General features: G+C 35.9%; 1 protein-coding gene across 8 annotated transcripts in view; it reads right to left on the reverse strand.

The window, feature by feature from the left end:
• The window catches only part of USP34 (ubiquitin specific peptidase 34), a 110,190-nt gene that overhangs the window by 18,196 nt on the left and 78,391 nt on the right, over nt 1-13,603 (reverse strand). For all 8 annotated transcript variants that reach the window (XM_083856329.1, XM_083856333.1, XM_083856330.1 and 5 more), the window contains 19 exons: nt 13,119-13,282; nt 12,049-12,114; nt 10,829-10,975; nt 10,684-10,740; nt 10,507-10,584; nt 9,747-9,841; nt 8,626-8,798; nt 8,142-8,295; nt 7,282-7,360; nt 6,367-6,420; nt 6,175-6,270; nt 5,196-5,260; nt 5,024-5,099; nt 4,879-4,926; nt 4,445-4,510; nt 3,145-3,225; nt 1,944-2,029; nt 614-782; nt 455-529 (listed from right to left, as the gene is read on the reverse strand). In XM_083856329.1, the coding sequence (XP_083712455.1) occupies nt 455-529; nt 614-782; nt 1,944-2,029; nt 3,145-3,225; nt 4,445-4,510; nt 4,879-4,926; nt 5,024-5,099; nt 5,196-5,260; nt 6,175-6,270; nt 6,367-6,420; nt 7,282-7,360; nt 8,142-8,295; nt 8,626-8,798; nt 9,747-9,841; nt 10,507-10,584; nt 10,684-10,740; nt 10,829-10,975; nt 12,049-12,114; nt 13,119-13,282 (1,829 nt within the window). The remainder of the gene's footprint in view (nt 1-454; nt 530-613; nt 783-1,943; nt 2,030-3,144; nt 3,226-4,444; nt 4,511-4,878; nt 4,927-5,023; nt 5,100-5,195; nt 5,261-6,174; nt 6,271-6,366; nt 6,421-7,281; nt 7,361-8,141; nt 8,296-8,625; nt 8,799-9,746; nt 9,842-10,506; nt 10,585-10,683; nt 10,741-10,828; nt 10,976-12,048; nt 12,115-13,118; nt 13,283-13,603) is intronic.

Raw genomic sequence — 13,603 nt, forward strand, 5'->3', positions numbered from 1 at the left:
ACTTCATCAACTTGTATGAATCAAACCAGGTAAGCATCTAATCCACTGATTTTCACATTGGAACATTCAGTTTGCATAAGCTAAATTGTATTTACAAATGCAAGAGGTAGGCTGGCTGAAGATATAGTCTATTTAACAAAAAAGCAAGTAAATTTAAGAACCTAAGTTGTACAACAGGAGTATGTAATCAACTGTTGTTAATAGCATTACCATTAGTATCAAGTTAAGGGCAACTTTAATTGCTTTTACTCAGTACCTTTTTCTATAATGAACAATAATAGTCAGTTCAACGTATTTTTTTATTATTATATTCATTTAAACATTGAAAAAAATTGTGGAAGTGAAGCAATTTTAATTAAACAGCTGAAAGATGATTCAAGGCACACAGCAGTAATGATCACAGATACCAAACAGGAAAGATTAAGTCCTTGTTACATAAAATACTCCAACTTACATTCTCAGGCCCTTTGGTTCCCATGTAGAAATGGACCATGGTGGATATGGCTTGCAGAGAGAGCAAGAACTGGCTCTGAAAAACGCAGGGATAGAATTACCTCAAAATACACAAAATGCACAGATACCACCAACTCCCCAGATCCAAGGCTATACTCACTTCCTCCTCTCCCATTTTGGCAAATTCATACAGAAAGGCAAAGTACTCGGTGAGGTGTTTGCTGTGGGGTTTCACGCCGTGCTCCATGATGGACAGCAGGGTCTTCACGAAGCGCGTGACGCACGAGCGGCTCCCGATGTCCTCCACTGGCCCATCCATGTCATCCGAGCTGGCAGCAAACAACAACAGCCAGCATGGGTATTCCACACACAGAGTCATCCTCAGACAGTCCACACAAAGGGATTCACCAAAATTCCTGCTCTGTCCTGCTCTCAGAGCTCTCATCCCTATCCACAGCCTGCATAACAACACAGCCCAAGCTAAGGGAGCACCAGACACTTGAAATGCTGAAAGGTTCATCAAATTAAGTGTTCTGAGTCAAGACGCTGCTCAGGAAAAGAACTCTTAGAACAACAGTATTGGGGATCTCCTACTTAAAATCATCCTCTTGATTTGCTTGTCAAATTTAATGAGAATGCAATTATAGCTATGGAACCAAGGCAAGGCACCCTCCTGAACACACCCTTCCAAAGCAGTGAACATCCACCTTCAGCCTCAGACATCCACTCAAGGCTGCATCTTGTCACTGAACAAAACCAAGCCACAGACTCAAGTAAGGCTTCCAAAGCAAATTGAACTCTACTTTTTGCCATGAAAATTGTACCTTCATTTATTCTGAATATGTTCATATTGTATCTTCATATGTTCTGAATTTTGATGTGGCAGCATAGTTATTATTACTAACTCTGCCACTTTCACTCTGGGGAAAATCTATTATCACAATCACAAGTTTAACACAAGAGGTGAAAGAAAAACCACTTTTTTTCTTCTCATCATGGAACAAAGAGTTTAAGTATTTCATAACTGGAGATGAACTGACAGTTTTCTTAATAATAAGCAGAGCAAAGGAGAATCCAAGAGGGTTCTTCCTCGTTTTTGATAAAACCTGTGATTTAGTTACAGGACTAACCGCTGATCTCCAAACTCTTTTGTTGGATGTACAAATAAAAACTTCCACTTTTGTGCCTCCAGATCCGGTTCATGGTAGGATTCTTAAGTCTAAGGAGTGAGGTTTACATTCAGTGTCCAAGTGACAGGGAAAATAAAGACCATGCTGAAAACCTGCCCTAAGGGAGCAAATGTTTCAAACAATCTGACACTGCCCTTTGCAAAGCTACCAGTATTCTTAAATAAATCAGAGCAGTTTGGGCAGAATAACAAAGAACAATTAGCACTATTTCAGCTTTATGTGACTGTTTTGAGTGACTCATTAATAAAAGCTGCAGCAATGCATGGAACGAACAGGAAGTTTGCAGGGGGTTTATTTTACCAGTCTTCCATTCCTGGCTGCAGATAAAGGTGTGCATGTACTGGCCTCAGTCTCTGGATCACATGGATACACAAGCGCTGGAACATCTGCAAAGGGAGAAGAGAATGAACTCCACATCTTCAGTCCTCTACAAAAAGGTCAATATGTCATTCCTGAGCAAAGAATATTCTGTCTCCAAGTCCCACTGCCAGGTCTTCAAAGTTTGAAAGACAAAGCTGAGACCGTATTTTAACAGCAGGGTCAAACCTGGTTTTTATCAACAGATCTCACAGAGGAACCCAAAACCCAGCTTTTAATATCGGTGTGCACTGAAACATGACTCCATTTTTTTTCTTCTATCTCTATGGAATGTTTTCTGAAACATTTTGGTATTTTTGGCAAGATGTTTTTTAATTTTGCTGCTGGCTCATAGGAATTCATGTGAAAACTTAAAGCATTCACAAGGAGAAGACCTTGCCTAAGACCTTGCATAGAGTTTTCCCATGAAATATATTCTTTTACTGATGCATTGCATACAAAAACTATGTATAGGTCTATATGGAAAAATCACTTTAATAACCAGAAATACAACTGAAGAATTCAGGTGAGATAAAATAATTGTTAAAGTTTATATCTTAACAACTTGCAAAGAAAGAACACTTGTAAGTGACACTATTAATAATTTGATTTGTGAATGTCCAAATGCTATTAACATAGAGTGCTTTTTAAAAATTATTTCCCAAAAAGGGTATTAACAAAGCTTTGTGGCATAATACTGTAAAATTACCTCTACCCACACAAAAATTTACTACAGAAGTTTCAAACTGGAGCTTTGAGGAGTACTGAATGTAAACAGTTTGAGGATTTTTGTTTGTTTGTTTGTTTTCTGAAGATGGAGCTTGATGAATTATCGTTGAATTAATTCAGAAAAATCACAATTTTTTTATACAAAGTGTTCAGATTTGTAGAGATCATGAAGGAGTTCTAGAAACCTTAATTTACATCTATTGTGATTTAGTGATCTTGACTGTACGGCTAAGCTGGGGGTTGTTTCAAACAGTTACACTCCCATGGCCCAATATCTTCCCTAAATCATTTGCAAGAATGGAGAAGGATCAGACAATTACAGGTATTCATTAGAACTGCCAGAATCACAGCCATCATAATTGTCTGCTCACAGGTCAAGCAGTCACCTGGCTTGGAAAGGAACTTTTTTTCTTACCTGCCTCACAATCTGATTGGGACACTTTATTAGAATCTGCATTGGCCACCAATCATCATCAGCCATACGATCCAAAAACCACTGCAGAAGATACATACTGTGTTAGTTTTGTTCCACACTTGCTCTAGTCCAATCTTCTTTTTTGCATGATAATAAAGTCTGAAGAGAAATCGATGTTACTATTATTAAGGAATAGGCAAGTTTTAATCCAAGGGAAATCTAAAAGTCTTCTGTGCATGAAGGAATAAAGAAATAAAAGATCAATAGCAATAAACAGTAATATAAATTTATATCTGGTATCTTCTTATCCCTGTGCTCTGCATGCCATTAGAAAATTATCTGGAAGAACACACTTATCCTGCAAAGTGATGTCAACAGCATAAAAACTATGCTTACAATAAAGCATAACCTGAAGAATTTTGTAACAGAGTGACAGGATTAAACAGAAATTCCCAAGTTAGACCCTTTTTGCATTTTAACACATTTGGAAAAGCCTCACAGCCACCAGAGACCCAAAAATTTAAAACTAACAGAAGATGACTCATTCCGAGTCAGACTCAGCAAATAACGCATCTCTGTCTTCTGATTCCCAGAATTTTGTTTGAGTCACAAGGAAAGACAGTTTAAAATAAAGAATCAATGTTCTTACTTTTATTTTAATTGTACCTGAGTATTCTTACTATATTAAATGTCTTTACTCAAACATCTTAGGACTCTACCTCACTGAGACAACTGCACCACCCAAACACTGAATGTCACATAATTTATCAACCTATTTTTAATTTATAAATTTTATTTTAATTTATAAAACCTATTTTAATTTATAAAAGAATAATGGATTTAATTCCTTTCAGGACACAGTCTGTACTAGGGTCCTTCTACATTTAAATCACCACAAAAACACTCTCACACTTTTCTTCAGTATCTCAAAATGGCTTTCAACGAGACCACACCCAATTCTCTGTCTTTCCATGTCTCTTGTGTGAGTTAATTTAAGCACATCTTCATTACACAAATTACTACATAATAATTGATCAAATCAAGAGATTGTAACACTGGCTCTCTCTTATTCCAGTGACAAAACAATTTTGGCCTGTGGTCTCAACATAGGGTTCTGCAAATAAAAAAGTCATTCTCTGTGATCTGCAGCAATCAAAAAGGATGAATTTCATCTCATTGAGCACAAATATACCAAACAGTAGTTCATAGTCCAAAATATTCCAGGGATACGAACCTCCAGGAAAGTTAAACAATATATAGAAAGTTGGTTTGTACTTTGCTGAGTTCCTAAGTCACTTACTTCACAAGCTGCCTGACTGTTATTAAACTGTTTTGTTAACAGTTCAATCCACTGAAGCATTGTAGGCTGTGAAAAGAAATACAGAAAAAAACTGTAACTTCAAATAATGAATTCCAGTATAATCTTTAAACATTTCTAAATGGTTCAGTAAAGCACCAAATCTTAAGAATATAATTACAAACAGTAAACATTTTATGAATTAATAATATGTTGCACCTACAGATAAATACCAGTCCACACATTTTTACATAGACATTATATTCCATTATGCAGTGCTCACTATAAATGTAGTAAATGACACTCTAAACATTAACTTTGCATCATATATGTCAATTTTATAGCTCAAAATCCCACTTTTAAAATGGAAAATACAGATCTGCCTGTCACTAGGTTCATGCAGCTACTTAATGAGAATTTACAAGTAAATCGAATACCTTTTCCTTTGAATGAATAAATGTCTCTAGTACAAAGGAAGTGCTTAACTGGAAAAAAAAATTGAACCATTAATTTAGAATGCATGAATTAAAATGTCAGCAAGGAAATAGTTAACAGAGGATAAGATTCTTTGGAAATCCTTACCTTTGCTGTCATCAGAGAAACCGCTTTTGGATCTGGTAGTGTACTTGGGATGCTACTACACAACTGCCACATAAACCTAGAGTCAGTAATTTTATTTGTTAATTAAAATAAATAATGATAATCTGCAAGAAGAAAAGAAGCATTAATATTACATTTTTAAAGAAAAACTTACCCAAAATATGTATGTTCAAAAATGTTCTTGTCTTGAAGGAACTGCATGTTATCATGCCATATCCACTGAAGAAAAAAAGCTACCATCAGATACAAGAAAGCAGTTTATTTCACTACTTAACCATGATTTTAAAAATATTTAAATGATTCCAAGGCTAAAAATCCGCAAAATTTTTCTGTATGAAAAATTATTTCTGAAAGCACTTTCTTTAGTTTAAAGAATTGGCTCACAGCTGTTTTACTCATATTGTAGCCGATATTGGTTTTGCCTGCCATGGGACTGCAGAACAGAGCCTCAAAACTTCTCCTCTTTCTGTGGCCCCTTTTTTACAATTTAATTACTCAGAGTTTTAGACTAAAATTTTGAGAACAACAAGTTTAAAAAGAATCACAGCTGAAGTCTAAGCCAAAGCTTGAGGAGCTCTGAGGACTTCAGATAAATTCCCAAAGAGTAAGATTTGAATCTCCATCATTAAATCAGAATAGGATTTCATGCCATGTCCCCTGTTCCACTCTCTAAAGTGATGTTTTTGATCACATCAATTCATAGTGATTTTCACAGCAATATAATTTAAACTGATAAAATCCATTAATATTTTTAAGACCAAGAAGAATAAAATCATGATCTGATTTGCTGGCTAGGAATGAAGAGACATTTTAAATTAAGACACTAAAATGTGGCAGATGCTGAAGCAATACCTCTGGCCAGAGGGAGCAGGGACATTAGATTTTTCAAGTGGTAAAAAGGGATTTATCCTATATACAGGGCAGAATAAGAAAACATCAAAAATTCACGTAAAATATAAATCCTAATTCCCTTCCTATCCCATGACAATCTCCTAAGGAAGACAGTGAAATGAAAGGACTGTCACCCCAGTGATTTAAATTATTTTTGCTTTCCTATGTTTATTCAGATTTCTGATGTGTTTAGGGCCTCCTGGAGTGTTTTAAAATTGGTGTTAAAACAAATCAACTTGTACCTCCAGCAATTCTGATGAAACATCAAATTTGTAGTCTTTGCCATTTTCCTCCTCTGGCTCCATCCGTTTATAAAACAGCATGTAAGCACTGTGTGTCTTGGAGAAAAAAAACATCTGTATAATTTTTGCTTTGAGAGAGAAATCATGAAATCAGAAACACAAACACAGAACAAGGGTTTGGAAGAGAAATACCTTTTCAAAGGAGAAGTCCATAAACTTATCAGTAACAGAATCATAAGTTTTTGTCTGTCAGGAAGAAAGCAAAACCATTAATTACATGCTTTTCAATGCTTTAGTTTCTAACAGTTTGTGATAATTCACTTGCACATTTATTTAATGAAATTTATGACAATTTAGTTCTTGCTCAAAGCAGTCATGTTTCTTTTTTTTCTTGTACAATGGCCTCTTCTGAATTTTCAAAGCTACTATGCAATACTCTACCTCCATGTCAAGCAATTTCCTGGCTCATCCATCTCACTGAAACCTCTTCTTTAGAGGCACCTAAAGGTATTTTATCTATGTGCCAAACAAAGGAATTTTTTGGTTTTATTTCAGCACATTGTCTTTCCCAGACAAGAGAAGTTGTCTTATGCACAGGACTGCTTTAGTAAGATGCTGTGTTATCTAGAATGTGCTTTTTATCATGTACACAGCTATAAAGAATGATTAATTCAGGCACGACCTGAGAACATTTGAGTATTGTTTGTAGTAATAATGTGTAAAAATATTCCAACTAATGTCAAAGGCAGCAACACGAGGCACAGACAAAGATCAAAATGTCCTTTTTTCCAGAATACATCTACGCTTGAAGTAATTATTCCTTCATTAATGGTCTGAGCTAAGCAGCCACCCCAAGCAAGGATTCCTAAATTAGCTTCAGACTCGCTTTTTTGCACCTGAATAAATGGTATGATAAACCCAGATCTAGTAAACAAATACCTCTTGTCTGGAGAGACACTTCACTAATTAACTTTGCTTCACTAGTAATACCTGTACTATACTTCTGACAGCTTCCTTTTAAAACCTCATCCAAAGACCTGGGTTGTAACAGGTTGTAACAGATACTGCAAGAGTTTAAACAGGACAGAAATTCAGGCCCCAACTTACAGTCATTTCTCCACCAAAACATTCGGAAGCGAGCTGGGCAGAATCGAAGGGTTTAACTTCAGCATCATTGAAAAGGTACCTGCAAGGCAGAAAGGAGCTTTGAAACAACTGCTGCTCCTCTCTAGGGCCAAATAAAGCCTAATGAGCACTTCCCAGTGATTCTTCAGATGGAAATATTCCTATTATTAATTTCCAATGTCTTGTTTAGATCCCATCAAATGCAAATCCCAAAGTGACTTCCTTCTAATAACATCAAACAAGGAGGCACTGGTGTGGATCCTCACTGGAGCAGGGATTAGGTCATGAGCTGGTCCTGTTTCAGAAATGCTCTGGCTACTCTAGAGAAGAAGGGAATAGAGGAAACCTTGTCTCCTATTCCAGGGCTCCAGTGAGAAATGGAGATACCACATCCAAAAATAGCAGGCAGAGTGTTCCCTGCTTTCTTCTGTCTCCTAGTAGGACCCTCCTCCTTTCCATGCCCATGTCCCTTCCCTTTCCCAAATTTTACATCCAGAAATGTAGCTGGATCCTCATCCAAGGTACCAAAAGCAGATTTCAGGAAGGTCAATCTAGGAAATCTTTTGTACTGAAATAACTCAAACCTAGTCCCATCAGGAAGCAATCCTTGGCTGTGGTGAGGCCAGCACAGCATCCCCTGCCACCCCTGTGTCCGAGGGACCACACAACTCTCCTGGCTCCTGATCCCTAGGCCAGTAAATTCATATCCTTACAACTATCAAATTCCAACATCCTGTGCTTTCCAGAGGAACCTACAGGATGTATCCCCTATATAACTGCATCTGACAAAGCCAAAAAGCTTTAGTTATTAAAAATACAGAAATATAAACTGCATAGCTCACCACTTGTTGTTTTTGTAAGCATGAGGATTGACAATGTCCCTGATAAAACTGTAGTAATGGCCCCCATCTGCTGTTCCTGTGTGAACTGTCACACCAATCAGGTCATACTCATAACTCTCAGTTTCCTTCAGATATCCACCATCTTCCTTAAAACCTGAAAGAATTCAATACTCTATTTAATCAGTTATTTACTAAACACCCAAACTTCAACATTAGCAACAAACGGTATATAACTACTTGCAATACCTCTCATACTTTACAAACAAATGTAAGATTAATTCAAATTAAACAGTATTTGAAACCAAAAACTGCTAATTTTTCTCATGCGAAATATAGTGTGTGACTTTGGGAATTTAGGTTGATTAAAGCTATATTTGGTATTATTTGCCTCTGTTCTGTATACAGGAAGTGAATATACAGATAAATACACAGTGTATACACAGACAGAGTGCCAAAGCTTGCTGAATCCATTCTATGAGCAAACCTTCTTTCCTGTCGTTTTTTCCCATGAGAAAATCTTCAGTGTAGGGTGTCATATCCAAACGTAAAGGGAATGAAAAATGAGTATTGACTTTCTCCTTCATCATGGTCACCATATTAAATGTATATCTCATGGTGTTGAAGCTCAAGATACGAGGTAGTTTCTTAAAACATGCCCTGAAGGATCACAAACAAACATGATTTACAAAAGCTTAGTAGGGTGAATTGTATTTTCACAGAGATTTTAAGCATTTATTTCAAGTGTAACACTGGAGATCAGTTGCTAAGACATAAATATAAAATTCAGCTCTTATTAGTGCCCCAGAGCAGACTGACTGGCAGCAGAAGGTCAAATTTAGCCCATAAAACAATTCTATTTAGGCTGCCATTGTGCCTTGGAAGAAACAGCAAATCTACTCATATGGCAAAAACCAGTTTTCTAAAATAGTATCATAAAATAAGCCATGAATAAATTCAACAACACAAATCCCCTCACTGCAGGGAGTTACCATGTTCCAAAAAACAAATTTCAAAGCAGAACATCTCCTGCATTAAAATCTCAAAAAATTTGCAATAATGATTTTCAAGTAAGTTACTCTCTCACCCATGTCATTTAACATAACAAGGTTTTTCAACTCTAACAAAGAAACTTCTTAGCTGCAATACCAAGGAAACATAAAATTTTAATTTACTTTCTCTTTATAAGTAGACTTTGGAAAACATGGAAACATTTTTAAAGCTACAGATTTTAATTAAGAAATTCAGGATGACATGAAACCCAAGCAATTACCCTGCATAACGAGCAACCAACCAACCTTTGACAGCATGTAGTATTTTAAATCCAGGACTAATATTTCAAAAGGTACTAATTTCTGGGTTTTTTATTTAAAAAAGGTCATGAACATTTTCCTGTGTTTTTTTGCTAAGATACTTGAGATTCTTTTTTTTTATTTCCTCCTAATTTCTGATTTGCACAGGGATCATCACATCCTTACAGACCTACATGGTATAAACTGAATGAAAGAGCAGCCCTGTTCCATCTAAAGGATCACTGTTAACCCAAATGGAATTTCAGTGATTTACTAAAACAAAACATTAGGAATATTTATTTCTTCTTAGCCACACCTTTTCTCAGCCCGCACTTTCTTCCCACAGTGAGAACACGTGTACATGTTGTCACCTTCCAAAGTATCTTTAATAGTTACTTCATCAAGAGATTCCTACATGGAACAAACAAAAAAGGAGTTTACATTTATCTTGGATATTTATATCTTGTGCTTACATGGTCTGCTTTCCAAATCCCTCCCTTCCAATCTTACTTTGAGTTTAATTAACATTCCCATAAGTTATGAAAATAAAGTCCCAAAAATTTTCACAGAAGAGAACACACCTGAACTAAGAGAAGAGTTTGACAGGAAAACCAGTTCCTAACCCATACACAGAATTAAGGAACTAACTCACAAAAATGGCAGTCAATATTCCAAGCTGTCTCAAATAATTCAAATCCTTTAAATTCAAATTTCAAGTGTGGGGATTAATGGTTGTTTAAAAAGCTTGAAAACATAGAATTACACTGGTGTAAGCTTAAAATTAACTTCTTAAGCAGTAGTACTTTTGACATTTACAGTTCTCATATAAAATGACCACAGCACGTTTAAAAGAAGTAAACAGTGATTACTGACTGTAAAACAATAGTCAATGACTACTGTTGGCTCCAGCTGGTGGCACACAGCACTGAAACTGTATTACCTCATAATATCAACGTAAAAACACCCCAAAACTAGAGTACAGATAAAAAGCATCAACACCTTAAATTGTGTGGCAGTGTTTTATGCCCTTTGTAATGGAGATCTATGAGACACATCCCAGCCTGGCATTAACTTACATAAATGTTCTTCATATCTGCTACCTGGCACCTCACTGTGTAGAACTCCTCAGCTGTCTGACTCACATGCTCACAGTCCTAAAACAAATGCAAGAGAAAAGCAATGAAATAATTTATTTTGAGAAGCTGGGAAAAAAAAATTATCTTTAAGAGATCAGGCTAGAAAGAAACACTTACCAAAGAAACAACGTTGTTTGTGATAACACCTCCAAACAAACTTTTCACTGTGTTTTTCTGTGAATGAATGAATGAATACTGTCAAGGAAATTTGAGCAAATCCCTAAGTTTTCAAACTCCCTTTTGCTCTCTCTTAATAACTCACCAGTTCTGGAGACATTTCCTCTATTTTTGTTATTAGGTCAGTGAAGAACTCAGTCATGTCTTTCTGCTCTCCAGTGTTCAAGGGTTGCTTATCCATAGTGTAGGTTTTACAGAAAGGCCTTGGGTTGTAAGCCTTACATTCACTTTCCTTTGGATAGAAGATACCAAACAAAACCAAATAAACCCAAATCCCTTTATTTTCAAGTTACACAGTAGTACCAAACACACATATATGAATGTGTGTTTTTAAAAAGACATTTTTACATAGAATATGCTTATTAGGCAGGATAGTTTCTTAAATGTTTAAATTTTTCTGCTGAAATACAAAGCAGTTTTTAACTAACTGATAACCATTATCATGATACTAGTAAAATATCATTAATAATATCTTGGCTGAAGATGTGACAGATGCAGTTCCTGCATATCTGTTCAGACATAAAATAATATGTGAGAACATCAGCTTGTATTTATGTATTTCTGGACATTGCTGACTTAAATCTTGCCAAGTGCTCAATTCTCATTCAGACTCCTCTGTGTTTAATCTAGTTTCCAACAGGATGTGTTTAGCCAGAGAAAAAAGAATTTGCAGTATAAAGCAATTCTTTAGAATATATCCCCGTTCCACTGCCTTGCCCTCTGGGAATGCTGGACTTAATTTCTCTGCTCTCTTTTAAGGATGTATAACAAGAGAGTATTTACCTCCTGTAAATATTGTCTTTTTTAGAATAAAGTCTTTCTTCAAGATTTAAGTAATTCTAAGTCTTGGTATGACTTCATGTTCCTATATTATTTTCTGGTGATGCGAACACCCAATTCAGTAATTTCTGTGATTCATGGGAGGCACTACTAGTCAAGATCCTTTTCCCCATTTGTCTTCACACTGATTGTGAATTTCTTACACAAAACCAGTGTCAAGACACTCAACACTCCTCAGGTTTTTTTCATTATTTCAGAATTGTTTTAGTGTTTTAACAGTAGTGAACAGCTGGGAACTGCTCTAATTTTGTTTGGTCCTGGAATCCCAAAATTTTGCTGTATTCCAATGGACTAATCTTTAAATATTGGAGCAAGGAAAATGCAATGAATAAATATAATGTATTTTATTTTATCACCAGGGAAACTCCACCTCTCCAACACCTCTAATTTATTGACTCACCTCAACTATGCAGAAAGAATCTCTAAAATAGGACACTTCCTAAAATACCCTCTTTTCACACCTACCATTAGGTATGTAAACATCTTCTGGAGTTCCAGTAGAGTAGTCTTGTGTTTCATATCTTCTGAATACTAACAAAAATTAATAAAAGAGGACTTGATATTTTTGCTTATTACTTTCCAAAAACATACATTAAAAAGATGTAACATTCAAATAAAAACCCAATTACTTTATTATGGACCATTAGAAAAATGATTGTGTACACAAACACAGAGTCTATTATCTTACATTTAGAATTGTTATACTTACTTTACACTTTTTTTGGCATGTGAACATTAAACCTGAGAAAAAAATAACTCTACTTTCTAAAAATTCATTGCAGGTAGGAGCTTTTTGGGAAAGATTACAAAGTATCAGTGGTTCTGGAATAATGTTTTTGAATTCAGAGGTTGTGAGGGCTCTGAGCAGCTGTCTCCAAAATGCATTTCCTGTGCAGACCAGCAGCTTCTCTTATTCAGCTTTTTATCTGCATTTATAAATGGCAAATCCAGAAGTAACATGACAAGTACCAGCAACGAACAGTAACAGAAAACAATGAGGTCACTGCCAATTTAGGGTATTTCACACATTCTATCTGACCTGCTGATGATGTCAGCGACCAAAATGATACTTCCTCTCTTACAACAAAGAGATAGAAGTGATAATATTGCATTTCTGGAAGCTAACCAATGTATGATAATTTATAGGACCTGCAGAACTTCTGGTAGCACAAGATATATGCTTTGAGACTTAAATAAACATTAATAAAAAACATTTGTTAACAAAATAACAAATTAGCAGTTAAGAAACAGCAGACAATTCACATAAACCCAAACCTGAATCAACCTAGTTGAAAGCAACAGAAATATGACTTTCAGAACATTTTATTTCAATGCCACCTTAAAAACCTACCACATGAAATATTTAAGAAAAAAAACTCTTCAGACACCAGCAAAAGAATCCAACTATACAAAATGCAGACTAAATGCTGAAGAAATATTCTTTATCTAAACATAACTTCTGGAAGTAAATCTGTATTTTTTCAATATTTGCACTGATTTTTGAATGTAAATTTCCATCCAAGCCCCACACTCACCTTTGCAGTGAAAATTGCTTGTCTGGCCTCTGGGATCATGTAGAGCTGTTGAATAGTGGAGGCCAAGTAACACGTGGCTCCAAGGTTGGTTAAACCCACAAACCTGCACTCAGCACGAACGTCGTCGTGTGGCCAATAATCCCACTTGTAAGGTGCATGAGAAGCTGGGAAAAGCAACAATCAGGAAACAGGCAGGAAAAGAGTAAATTCAAAGGGCAATTTGCAAAAATAGAAATACAACGAAAAGCTTGATGTTCACACTAATAAAATGTCACCTGGTTATGCACTGGACATTTACAGGCACGAGGCAGACTGTGCCTTATCTTTAGGAATAGGAATCTTTGGACAGAGCAGCAGCCTTCCTGCCACACCACTTTGGGCTGCTCTCCAAAGCACAAGTGAATCGAGATTGAAAAGGCCATTTGCTTTTCCTCTAAGCTTTCTATTCCTCTGCATTTCATACCATGCAGTGATGGATTTCTTAC

This window comes from Zosterops lateralis, assembly GCF_965231275.1.
Source record: "Zosterops lateralis genome assembly, chromosome: 3".
NCBI classification, from domain to species: Eukaryota; Metazoa; Chordata; class Aves; order Passeriformes; family Zosteropidae; genus Zosterops; species Zosterops lateralis.